The sequence below is a fragment of the Glycine max genome, chromosome 11 (genome assembly GCF_000004515.6).
Source record: "Glycine max cultivar Williams 82 chromosome 11, Glycine_max_v4.0, whole genome shotgun sequence".
NCBI lineage: Eukaryota > Viridiplantae > Streptophyta > Magnoliopsida > Fabales > Fabaceae > Glycine > Glycine max.
The window spans coordinates 10,754,483-10,767,346 of record NC_038247.2 but is presented as its reverse complement, the minus strand read 5'-3'; the positions used below and the strand labels follow the sequence as shown (position 1 = coordinate 10,767,346).

General features: G+C 31.7%; 2 protein-coding genes across 8 annotated transcripts; both read right to left on the bottom strand.

The window, feature by feature from the left end:
* Window positions 1–1,042: 1,042 nt before the first annotated feature.
* LOC100816443 (SDR family oxidoreductase) lies at window positions 1,043–5,897 on the bottom strand. Of its 3 annotated transcripts, none has more exons than NM_001370246.1 (13): window positions 5,665–5,793; window positions 5,232–5,337; window positions 4,463–4,549; window positions 4,286–4,373; window positions 3,791–3,882; window positions 3,453–3,517; window positions 3,261–3,349; window positions 2,826–2,903; window positions 2,592–2,685; window positions 2,226–2,292; window positions 2,084–2,147; window positions 1,956–1,996; window positions 1,043–1,533 (listed from the first exon to the last, which is right to left on the bottom strand). In NM_001370246.1, the coding sequence occupies exons 2-13, from the start codon at window positions 5,310–5,312 to the stop codon at window positions 1,354–1,356; spliced, it is 1,026 nt and encodes a 341-aa protein (NP_001357175.1). In that variant the 5' UTR covers window positions 5,313–5,337; window positions 5,665–5,793; the 3' UTR covers window positions 1,043–1,353. The 3 variants fall into 3 exon arrangements, with proteins under 3 accessions (NP_001357175.1, NP_001357174.1, XP_006590990.1); NM_001370245.1 differs by lacking the exon at window positions 5,665–5,793 and adding an exon at window positions 5,487–5,634; XM_006590927.4 differs by having other exon boundaries at window positions 1,132–1,533; window positions 5,789–5,897.
* A 2,054-nt stretch (window positions 5,898–7,951) lies between these two features.
* On the bottom strand, window positions 7,952–12,864 carry LOC114819094 (SDR family oxidoreductase). Of its 5 annotated transcripts, none has more exons than XM_041006457.1 (14): window positions 12,701–12,857; window positions 12,366–12,422; window positions 12,109–12,220; window positions 11,198–11,284; window positions 11,003–11,090; window positions 10,691–10,782; window positions 10,339–10,403; window positions 10,166–10,254; window positions 9,749–9,826; window positions 9,515–9,608; window positions 9,162–9,228; window positions 9,005–9,068; window positions 8,891–8,931; window positions 7,989–8,596 (listed from the first exon to the last, which is right to left on the bottom strand). In XM_041006457.1, exons 3-14 carry the CDS (start codon window positions 12,184–12,186, stop codon window positions 8,411–8,413), a joined length of 1,029 nt encoding a protein of 342 aa, XP_040862391.1. In that variant the 5' UTR covers window positions 12,187–12,220; window positions 12,366–12,422; window positions 12,701–12,857; the 3' UTR covers window positions 7,989–8,410. The 5 variants fall into 5 exon arrangements, with proteins under 5 accessions (NP_001357170.1, NP_001357172.1, NP_001357171.1 ...); XM_041006458.1 differs by lacking the exon at window positions 12,701–12,857 and adding an exon at window positions 12,587–12,688; NM_001370241.1 differs by lacking the exon at window positions 12,366–12,422 and having other exon boundaries at window positions 7,952–8,596; window positions 12,587–12,864.

Genomic DNA, 12,864 nt, shown 5'->3' with positions numbered 1-12,864 from the left:
TTTCTGAATAAAAAAATGTAATTAATACACTGTTATTACTATAACTAATGTAAATTTCCATAATAACGAAAAAATGTATATTTCAATACAAAATATCTGTTTTTTTTATACCGTATCTAATGCTCAAAGAACATTAATAGTAAGACCCAACTCAATTTAATTAAATTAGACTAACATTTTGTTTTTATTTTAGAGGAGTGAAAAGAACAAAGAAAAAAAATATATAACTAATGTGTTGTTAGTTGGTGTCAAACTAAATTCGATTCCATTAAATTTTAAATTTGAGTCATGAAAAATATTCACTAAAAGAGATTTTATTAGTCATCAACAATAAAATTGGTGAATATTTTACACATAAAAAGAAAAATACAAGCTAATACGTATAAGTTAAGCTAAGAAATATCTATAAATATAAAAATTATATTTTGGGTTTATAGAGATAATTAATTATTGACAGTTTAAAATTTTAATTAGAGAGATTGTAAGATAATCAATTAAGAAGATAAAGTATATAATGATAAAACGAGAATAATTCAATATGATTGAGAGAAACTATTGACAATGCTAGAGTATAAAAAAGATTCTATATGTATTATAATATGATATGATACAGAGGAAATTAGCAAATTTATTATGGCATGAAAATACAGAGCTAATTATCAATATGATAAAATTTATCAGAAGGTTTTGCACTTTTAACAAGTGTTGGTTGGACTTTGTTAATATGAAAATGTTTGTTCAAGTCTCATTAGAAGCCCCCGTCCAACTTTCTCTTTTCACCGTGGTCCATTAATTAAACGCTGGTCAAACCTTAATATTTAAGTTGTATGAATACTCTTTTATTTTTCCGTCCATGATCACCGCCTACAAATAACATGTTTAATAATACCGAAATAGTAAGCATGATTATTAATTAATAACATCAAAAGTCTAAACTTAATACCGCCGACGTATAACAACCCAGTTTGATTTTTAATTTTTAATCAATTACGACTTGACAAGTGCAGTTGAAAAAAAGAAGAAGTAAAGAACTAATGATTTAGTGTAACAGAATCTTGATTATCAAATCACGAATATTAAAGAATGCATTCACGTATGTTTGAAAAGAGAACCATAAAGGAGGGACTTTTCTTTTTACTATAAGAAAATTTTAACTCAATAATAATTTCACTGGCAAAATTTGCACAGACATGATTGCTGCAGTGTTTTTTTGTGAAACAAGAGTACGATCGAGGAAACGAAATTACAGGTATCCCTACTTCCTAAGTATCATAAATATGAAAACTTATAGAATAATCCAATACCACTTATTATCGAAATATTTTGACTAGATATACAAGGAAGAAAAATAAGTTAATTGTTTTTGTCAAGCCTCAAACGGAAATCCTCTTCCATAAGAGGAAGGCCATCTCGCAGCTTAACCTTTGGTTCCCAGCCAAGCAATTCCATTGCTTTTGTTATAATTGGTTTTCTCTGTCGCGGATCATCAGGAGTGTTCTCCACTACCTTTATCTCCACATCTGGATTAATTAGCTGCAAATCGACCACAAGAGTATGAATTAGAAACTATTTTCCGAGAAATTCATTAATATAGGCGAGTTTAATTATTCATTTAATTTCTATACCTTCATAATCTTTACGTTTAATTTTTACACCTAAAAACTACTCACTTTAGTCTCTACACATACATTTCTTAAAAAAATTGTAGGAACTAAAACGAATTAAAAATTTCACGTGTAGGGATTAAAATAAGTTAAAAGAATATATGCATAGGAATTAAAATGAGTTAAAATGTGTTGTAATTAAATCATACATGCAGTCTTCCCTATAAAAATAGCTCCCTCCCGGATTGGTAGCTAAGTTTCAAATCACACTTTACAACTCACAAGCTTAATTAAGTATGAACCAAACTTGAGAAGTGAAAGCTATTGAAAAGGATAAAAGCTTGAACTAACCTCCTTCACTGTCTCAGCAAGTTCAAGCATTGTAAATTCACCTGATAAAGGCAAAGAAATTAAAGATGTTTTCACAATTGGAAAAAAGTTAAGATACTCAAAAGCAGGCCTTGCAATATAAATCTAACCTGGATTTCCAAGGTTGATTGGCCCAGTGTCGGATCCTTCCATGAGACGGATAAGTCCATCAACCTATCACAATAAAACATAATCAGCTTACCAAATACTAACAGTAACTCAATGAAACAAAGATGCAAATGAGATATATACCAGATCAGAGACATAGCAGAAACTGCGAGTTTGTGTTCCTGGAGACTGGACTGTCAAGGGTTCACCACTGAAACACACCAAAGATTGAGCGAAATGACGGATAACAGATAAAGCAATAAAACATCAATTTAGAAATGGGGAGAAGACAGAAAAAGAAGTCACAGTTAGTCAACCAAATCAAGGTACTGAAATAATTAAATCAATAATTGATGCAAGTGAAAAGCATGCCCCATTGCATGCATCACGCATTCAACTAAAGACCTGAATGCAGCAATCAAAAACCATCATTAACAGATCAAACAAGGCACATAGAAATAACACTACAGTACAACATATAAACTACAAACTGAAAAATGTTTTAATTACCGAATCGCTTGAGCAATGAAGTTGCTGACAACACGTCCATCATCAATATTCATGCGTGGCCCATATGTGTTAAAGATTCTTGCAACACGTATTTCTATGTTGAAAGAAATATAAAAAACTCAGTTAACTTACAAAAGAAAATTTTCTACCAGCTATAACAAGGAACAAAAGACAACTATGAAGAAAACAACAACAATCAACAACAACTATGAAGAAAAGAAGAGCAGAAATTACCTATTCCATGCTGCCTATGATAATCAAACATCAAAGTTTCAGCCACACGTTTCCCCTCATCATAGCAACTACGAACTCCTGTTAAAGATATATAATCAAGTGCTTAGACCATAATACATCTACATAAATATTGTATTGAAAAAATTCTTTGCTTCAAAAAAGTTAACCTTGCATTAAGGAGCTAATACTTATGTGGCAAAAGAAAGGTCTCTCACACACATGCATACTTCAATGCTTTTAGCTTCTTAAGTTCATAACCAATTATAGTTTGTCATGAAAAAGAAATTCAAACAATAAGCTACCTTATAATACAAAAATTAAATAAGAAAGTAGGTCTCTATGGTTTATACTGCACAGATATTTTTCACAATCATAGCAGAAGATATAATTTAATTTAAGAAAGATACAGACTGAGACAAAGAGAAAAGCATGTACCAATAGGGTTCACATTGCCCCAATAGCCTTCAGGTTGGGGATGCACAAGAGGATCCCCATATACCTCAGATGTTGATGTGAGTAAAATCCTGCCAATAAAATAAGAACTAAGACTCTACTAAAAAGAAAAAGAATAAAGACCAAATGATGATAGAAGCTGAAATTATCATTTTCCAAAGACAATTTTCCAACCTTGCCCCAACTCGTTTTGCAAGCCCAAGCATGTTCAGTGTGCCAATCACATTTGTCTTTATTGTCTGTAAAAATTATTTTCCTAACATATTAGATAGTGTCTCAAGGATCAGCTGAAAAACAGAACTTTCAAGCAATAACACATGACAGAAGTAGAATTAATATACTGCAGATTGCAGAAAGCCACAGAATGCATGAATTCTAAATACTGCAATATAAATTGGACAAAGACTATTCAATGAATGTTAAAAGCAAAACCTTTATCAGCTGAGAAAAATATGTTTGTATGCTAATCAAAATATAATGAAATATAGACAAAACAAGACTCAAAACTATACCTTCACAGGATTATATTTGTAGAAAATAGGAGATGCGGGGCATGCAAGATGGTAGATCTGATCAACCTCAATCGTCAAAGGTTCAGTGACATCTACAAAGGGATCATAATGATAATGTGTATCCGTATCATTAACTTTTAGACATTTAAAGACATTCTGAACATGATATACTATATACACTAAGGTATCACTGTTCATGATTCCAGAGAATATCATACAACCAGTTGATCAACATTGCAGTTGATTAAGAAACAACTGAACCTGAAATATCAAATACTTAAATTTGTGGTGTAACAACTGTAAAGCTTCTGCTGATAGAATGATCTTTTGCAGTCTTTTAACTTTTAACATAAATCAGTTTCCAACCTTAGACACTAGTGCTCACACATGCTACCAAATGAGACAAAATATAATCTAATCTTCAGTCTATCATATGCACAATAATTTAATTTTTAGATGGTTGAGAAGTTGAATAGTAAACAAAATGGAGTATACCATGACGGATAAGCTCAAATCTTGGATGACCAATCCATTTTTTGAGGTTGTCCTTTGATCCAGTGAAGTAGTTGTCAGCAACAATGACCTGATTAGAAGTTATGTTTTGTAAGCATAATAGAATTGCTGAAAAGAAAAACAAAACTACTCAAAAACACAATAAACTAATTAGCTAACCTCATTTTTTTCATTTTCCATCAATCTATCAACTAGGTGAGAACCAATGAATCCAGCTCCTCCCGTAATCAAGATTCTCATGTTAGACTATGGTCAAGAATGAAAGAAATGTTGGTTAAACAAGGCATCAAGAAAAATTAAGTTATGCAGACTAAGGGATTCTTTCAGACAAAATCCCTGTTTATAATCACACAACAAATTTCAATCAACAGTTGTAGGATGCATGTTTTCATACACATACTTCTGAACCATAGGTATACAAGAAAATAGAATAATAGATAAATGAAAAAAAAAAAACTTAGTTTCACTGATCAGTATTAGTATACCCCCCATTAAAAAAAAGAAAGAAAGAGGGATAACTTTGAACCCTTTTTTCTGTTATCACTCCCCTCCCTCCCTGGATATAACTCTGGCCTGTTGGTCATATTTTGCAGAGTAAGCTCTCACAGTTTGATTTGTGATTGCAATCTATGTAAATAGTAAATGATACTGATTTGCAGAGCTTAAGAACAAACTTAAGCACAACAACAAAGTTCATCCATCATATCTATTTTGATCATATTTAATATGGTGTAAAACATATATAATCCATATTCTTGTCCTATGCATCTGGTACACAGGATAGAAAAATCGAAAAGATCTCCATTGTATAAACAATATCAAGCCAATTAACAATAAATTTTAATTGTGCGATCCAAATAACAAACGAGAACAACAATGTGGCAAGAAGATTGTTAATAATAATAATGATAATAAAGTGATAGTACACCTGATAGAATTTGGAGAAACGCAAGGGAGATGGCAAGGGAGGTTGCTTCGGCGACAGTACATCAGAAGAATTCGTTGCCATTGCAAGGACCTCTGAAGTTCAATTCCTGCACCAATTTCGAAGAGGTTAACCAATTTGCTCTCACCACGGTTCGGAACAGCATAACAAAATTTTCATAAACCAGATCAAGTGCCATCAAATCTATCAAATAAAAGGGCCAATTGGGGAGAGACAGAGAATGAGAACAAAACCAACCCAATCCAAATTCCAAACCAAAAACCTATCCACTCTTCTGATTCAAACACACCATGATCATAAACCAAATTATATAGATCCAAAAACAGAAGATTCTTCAATCAAATGCCAAATTTAGAAAAATGAAAAAAAATGAAAACATGTATCAGAAAAACAAAAAAGAAGTCTTAAAACTCACGGAATGTTGAAGAACGTAAAATGAAAGCACCTATGCAACGACAAGAGCGATCGAAATCAAAATCACACCAAACAGAACATGCAAAGGGAAACCAAAGCGTATATCTACGGAAGCAAATACGTACGGTTGGAGAATTGAACGTTAAGCAAAATCGGAGACTGGGAATGAGTAATTAATAAGCAAGCAAGGGGAGTGTAAATGTGTAATGCACTATTATTTATAGCATAATGTTTTGGAATTGTTTCTTAAAATTATAATAAATAAATGTGATGTGATTCACACGTCTGCTTGTTTGCATGGGCTCACGTGGAGTTTTTGTTGGACAAAGACAAAGACAAAGACATCTAACTAAATCAAATCATGGAAGTTGCTAACTAAATCAAATCATGGAAGTTGTTTGTTTTTCGCTTCATCAAAGATATTTAATATTATCAGTTTGTTGCTCTCACTCAATTTCTGTTGTGGACGAGTTTGGATTAATTCTATCCTTAAAGAATACCTGCGAATTGATTTAGATGACTTCATTATCTCCACTACTTTAATCTAATCTTTTACCCTTTAAATCTAATTGATATTTTTTTAGAATTGACAATTTATTTTAGACATAAACAAATCATTTTATTTTAAGAGGGAACAATGCTCTACTGAACTAAATCATAGTGTAATTTAAGTTATTCATTATAAATGTAAAAAATATAATTTATATATTTAAAAAGGATAAATATGTTTTTAAATTTTTTAAAATTTAAAAGGTTTATTTGTATTCCCTCTAAAACAATTTATTCATTTTTAATCTCTTTAGTTTTGAAACGTTTGTTTTTCTTGAATTTTTTAATAAAATGGGTTAAACATGAAAACTAATTACATGAATAATTTGATAAAAAAAATATTTATTAGAATGGGTTATTCTTGTCACATATGACATAGGAAGTGTCACTTTGAGTGATATCTTATACTTACCCCTTCATGCAAAGCTAAATACATGTTTAATGATTAGATTTCATGTCACATTTTTACTTTAACATAAGTTAAATCCCGTCACATTGTCACGTAGTAAGTTCATAGGACAACACAAATTAATTATTCAAGGACAGAACCAAAACTCAATTTCTTTTTAGTTGCTTTAGGTAAAAATTATTCAAAAAACACTATCCTCACCTCTCTTATTTCTCACTCATTATCTATCCGTTGCAACAATCTTATCATATCATGTAATGTATTTTGAATTCACATGATCTGTTAGTTACAACAACTCTTATTATGTCATATATTTAAAATTCACATTATCTACTAGTTACAACAACCTTATCTTGTAATATAGTTCAGATTTACATGGTCTACTAGTTAGTTTATGTATTATGTATTTTGAATCCTCATACAATATAATAATAGCAATGCAAATTGTTTTAAGATAATTAATATTAAAAAATATATTTTAATAAATTTTATATTGATATGCTTGTGTTGTCCATTGTTAATCCAATAATACACATGATAAAAATTTATCCTATAATTCAAGTATTTATCCTGCGTTGCTCTCTTTGTCCTATATCATATTGTATAACAAATCCAACCTTAGTTTTCGCTTTTAAACTATCTTGGTCAAGAGATCGTTTATCTTTTTAAGTTCTATTTAGAACATATTTTAAATTTAGAGGGATAAAAAACAGACATTTCAAAAATAAAAATACTAAAAGCAGACAAAAAAAATCTAGAAGAACTAAAAATAAACTTTTAAAATTTTAGAGGGACCAAAAATATATTTTCTTCTTTGAGATAAAAATTATGTGAATTAATACATACCATCTCTCTTAATATGACATGTTAGAATTAAAATTTTAAGACAAATTTAAATTAGAAGCAAATAAGATTAAATAACCTTTAATTTCAATTTATCTTTAATTTGATTTATTATCACATAAATTATGTACACGTAAACAAACATGGAGATCACAAGGTGAATCATCTATACCAATATACAAACAAGATACAACTTTATATCAGTATTTTTGTCTCTACATTTTTTAAACCATTTTATCCTTATTCTTAAGGATATTCCTTAAAATAGTAACAATAGTTAATCTTTTTTAAACTATTTCTTAAATTTTAATTTTTTTTAACTTACATTAACTTTTCACTGCTTTTATATTATTAGTTTTTTTTTTATTCTATCATTTTTTATTTAACTTTTATTTTTTTATTATTCAAAAAATTTAAAGAGAGACGGATCTCCGTTCCCCTAGTAGAATATAACGACTGGAAGAATAGATCTCAACAAATAAGAATTGAGAAACACATTTCAAGTAGAACCTATTTCACATTCATATCAGAACATCGTAACTTTATTTCTTAAGGAGATTCAAACCTCCTCAAATCCAAATATGAACCCACCAAACACAATCTGAATTGTATTTCGGTACAGAGAACACATTAAGACACACCTACCCTGACATACAATGGGTAAAGAAAGTCGAAAGAGAACTTGTAACACCTAAATTTCAATAAAAAATAATTTCAACTCATCTCAACAACAGCATTTCCAATAGAAGTTGGGTGGAGAAGCAATCTTATTGTATCAATTTGAAGAGCAAGTTCAAGTTGGCTTTGCCGGCTGCAAGTTTAACCTTCCTCTCCATAATTTTCAATATAAAACATCTCTTAACACTTAACAGGTTCATCCACATCCCCGTTACTATCAAAATATTCATTATGATTATATGATAAGAAATGAAGGAGTAAAAGGAGCTTAGTTGCTCTTGGGAACTCCAAGCCTCTGACGGAAATCCTCTTCCATGAGAGGAAGGCCATCATACAACTTGACCTTTGGTTCCCATCTCAGCAATTCCTTTGCTTTTGTAATGTCTGGTTTTCTCTGACGAGGATCGTCAGGAGTGTTCTCAACCATATTTATCTGCACTTTTGGATTGATAAGCTGCACAACCATACATAAAGCATTAGCTAACTTCAAAGTTTTTCACGAAAAGCTCCATCATTAAACCACAAGGTAAACAAAAAAACATTTTTTCCCCACATCACTTTGTTAATTGCATGTTGCAAAGCACATACACAATCCCTCTCATGGAAACATGTCCACAATTCACTATCAAAGAGTTCCTTTTTTCAAACTTGTTGGTCAAAGCTTATAGTTAAAATATAACCAGACTAACACAGAAGAGAGAAGTGGGGATTCTCCAAGAATTGAAATGGTTTGCAAGTTACAACTAACCTCTTTCACATTCTCGGCAAGTTCAATCATTGTAAATTCACCTGGAAGAATGAAGTATCAACACATATTAATATTTGGCAGAAAAGTCAGCACTCAAATGTATTGTAATATAACCTGGGTTCCCAATGTTGATTGGACCAGTGTTTTCCCCTTCCATTAGACGTATAAGTCCATCAACCTAATAGATTTCAAATGTATAATCTTAGTCAATCACGCCTAGTACTTGAATCAAGATAATAAATCACAAATAAGAAACATGTATCATATATACCATGTCAGAGACATAGCAGAAACTGCGAGTTTGAGTTCCTGGAACTTGGACAGTCAAGGGTTCACCACTATAACAAAAAATTATATGAGAAGCAACAGATAGAGAGTGCAACTTGAAATGGTAAAAAAATAAATTATGAGTGGTCAACTAAATCAAGGTATTTGAATCAACCTAGCAAATAAGCAGCAGGCTCAACAAGCACATAATTACTTATTACTGCAGTACTGCACTCAAACAGTTATTTGTTTGGTGTGCATCAATGTTTCTTGAGAGTTGAGATAATATAAAGTCTTAAAAAACTATTTATCAGCATATCCATCTTGCCTATAACATTATTAAGTTAAAGGATTTACCGAATTGCTTGAGCAATGAAGTTACTGACAACACGCCCATCATCAATATTCATGCGTGGTCCATATGTGTTGAAGATTCTCGCAATGCGTATTTCTGAGAGAAAAATATGAAAATAAGCATCACATTGAGTTATTGCTTATTAGTTAACAGCAGTGCAAAACGTGTACTGTTTGTGCCCTCAATCAATGAGATGTTGCCAAGGAGAAAAGGAAAAAATAAAGATAAGGAATTACCGATTCCATGCTGCCTATGATAATCAAACATCAAAGTTTCTGCAACACGCTTGCCCTCATCATAACAACTCCGAACTCCTGTTCATACATATTTTTATGTTTAGGCTATTGATAAAGCAACATTCCAAGAGATAATGATATGGTATATATTAAAGTCGATGGTCATTCCAAATTCCTATAGGTTTGGAAATATATGATCGCCATGGATCTTATCAAAATATAATTCAAAAAGATCATATCTTTGCAGCTTTCAGATTATGTTCTTTAACAAATGCATGATCAAAATGACAAATCACTTTGAAGTGTGAAAATTAAACATTGAGGTAAACATTATGATGAGCTCAGCTAAATTAGCATTGTCCCCATTATGATGCCATTGATACACAAGTTTGGATTGAGAATGAGATGTGTAAGTACCAATGGGGTTTACATTGCCCCAATAGCTTTCTGGTTGTGGATGCACAAGAGGGTCCCCATATACTTCTGAAGTAGATGTAAGCAAAATCCTGTCAATCAAAATTACTACTTGTAAGATACACGGATGGCAATGATGTAGATCATCCACTTTTGTATTTAGAAAAAGAGATAACCTTGCTCCCACACGCTTAGCAAGCCCAAGCATGTTCAGTGTTCCAATCACATTTGTCTTTATTGTCTGTAAAGGTTTTACTTTAACTGTTAGATAATTTCTCGAAATTCACTAGATAGAGAGAATCGACCAATGAGTAGGTCATAAACACAATCTGAATTACTGGACATACTAACAATTGGAAACATCATAACAATATATATGAAATTCAATTTTTAAATCTACAATAGAAGGGGGAGGGGGGGCAGTGGGAGGAACTAAAACTACTCCTGTGCAAGAAATAAATCATGTAGACAGCTGACAGGATCATGGTAAATGACAGAAATATAAAAGTAGAATCTAAGAACCCCCACCTTTACAGGGTTGTATTTGTAGAAGATTGGAGAAGCAGGGCATGCAAGATGATAGATTTGATCAACCTCAATCAACAATTGCTCTGTGACATCTGTTCAGGGAAAAGAAAAGTACATGCATTTTAATTAAATTAAAACACATCTAAAAACGCAGAGAAACTCTGCACCTGATAGAATCATTCATGTTATGTTGAACAGCATGATGCAGCTGGCTGCTCTACATTGGTAACTGATTTAGAACAATTGAGAATAAACCATCAAATTAATCCCAAACTGTGAATGATTGCAATGAAGAGAATAGTAAAATTATACCATGACGAATTAGCTCAAATCTTGGATGGCCAATCCATCTTTTAAGGTTGTCTTTAGATCCAGTGAAGTAGTTGTCAGCAACAATGACCTGATTAGACCAGCATACTATCACATATTGTTCCAAAGTTATATCGTACTTGTTGAATAACTAATAAATTTCAAAACTAAGAACAAAAAGATATCAACCAAGCTAACCTCATTTTTTTCATTTTCCATCAATTTGTCAACTAGGTGAGAGCCAATAAATCCAGCTCCTCCAGTAACCAGAATTCTCATATTGGACTTTTGTCAGAGATGAAAGGAACATTGTAAAACCAAGAATTCACGTAAGGAAAGGGAAAAAAATGATCATGTAAAGTAAGACATCCTGACAAGAGCATTGTTCAGATAATCAGTGTTCTCACGATAATGAGATGTAATATGATGTTTTATGAACCTTTTTTTTGTCAGCATGTTTTATGCACATAATCCCATATGACCTGAACTATGTTGTGCAAGAGAATATATAAAGTGAAATGAAGCAGTGAAAAGGGAATTTTTTTTTTATTGACCAACTGGAAACAAGAGCTGAAAAGCAAAACATAAGAATGCAACCATAACATATATTTTGACAAGAGTGAGCATTGAATAAAAACTAAAATGCTAACAGCTTCAAGATCTAACCAGCACACAAGTTGAAATTTAGAGAGATCTGAATTTCGGTACTACTCATGTTCCCTGCAAACATTAAATTTACTGAATTCCTATAACATTTTACACCTACAAAAAAGGTATATTGATTTCATAAATTGTTTCTAGACCACAATTGGCCATATAAATAAAATATCACCATCAACTCAGGCACATTAAAATAAAGATCCATTCATAAAAGCAAAAGGGGAATCTGACAAGCACAGGTAAGTCACTCATCAGCAAATAAACTCAGTTGTATACTTTAACATGTCATAATCAAATGACATTATGCCGTTATCAATAGAAATCAACTTATAACAAAAGTGAGAAACATGACAACAACAAAAGTGAACTAAAATGAAACCCGCATACCAGGATCCAAGCAACAATTAGAATGAAAGAAAAGCATGAGAATGCTACGCGAGAGAGTTCACCTGAAAGAACTTGGAAAAACGCAAGGGAGATGGCATGGGAGGTTGCTTTGTTGCTCCATTAGAAGAATTCGTTGCCATTGTAAAAAAAAAAAAACCCACTGAAGCTCAAATCCTGAACCAATTCTCAAAGGGTCAAAATTTCTTACACATACATTAGGCTAGTTACAAAATTTCATAAAATCAAATCAAGTAATAAATATCAGACACTTCAATAACATTCAGAAGAGAAAGAGAGAGTGTGAGAAATAATAGTGGACCTTATCGCAAAGACACACAAATCTAAAACCACAAATCACGGATCTGATCCAAACGACCTACGATCAGAAAACAATTTATAGAAGAAAGAGGATCCAGTACTTTGAAATTCCCCACCAAACGCTAAATTAAATTTTATTTTTTAAATTACTTAATTCCATACCAAAAAGAACCAATAATTTTAATAATAAAAAAAATGAATTTTGGGATCCTTCAAACTCACGGAAAGTTGAAGAGCATAATGAAAGGTCTTAAGCAACGGCGACGACACCAAAACAAAAGGGTGGCATCATACCAAACTTTGAAAAAATCAAATTTCTACTGAATAGTTAAATACCTGTTTGTTAGACAGAGAGAGAGGGGGGAAAAATTGTATACAGGGATATAGATATTAGAGTAGTAGCAAGCAAAGTGAAAGGATTAATGAGAAAACGTAAATGCAGTGGCTGAGGTTGATTAATTGTGTTTTTAAGACATAAATTAATGAGCTCTGTCTGTGTC

What these genes read in the sequence shown, in the direction of transcription:
- LOC114819094 (NM_001370241.1), bottom strand. Translation starts at nt 12,186, where the DNA reads ATGGCAACGAATTCTTCTAATGGAGCAACAAAGCAACCTCCCATGCCA. An exon ending in ACAAATACAACCCTGTAAAG is followed by an intron (nt 10,404 to 10,690) that starts GTGGGGGTTCTT and finishes AAACCTTTACAG; the next exon opens with ACAATAAAGACAAATGTGAT. An exon ending in GCTAAGCGTGTGGGAGCAAG is followed by an intron (nt 10,255 to 10,338) that starts GTTATCTCTTTT and finishes TTTGATTGACAG; the next exon opens with GATTTTGCTTACATCTACTT.
- LOC100816443 (XM_006590927.4), bottom strand. Translation starts at nt 5,312, where the DNA reads ATGGCAACGAATTCTTCTGATGTACTGTCGCCGAAGCAACCTCCCTTG. An exon ending in GCAAAACGAGTTGGGGCAAG is followed by an intron (nt 3,350 to 3,452) that starts GTTGGAAAATTG and finishes TTTTATTGGCAG; the next exon opens with GATTTTACTCACATCAACAT. An exon ending in TTCATTGCTCAAGCGATTCG is followed by an intron (nt 2,293 to 2,591) that starts GTAATTAAAACA and finishes GGTGTGTTTCAG; the next exon opens with TGGTGAACCCTTGACAGTCC.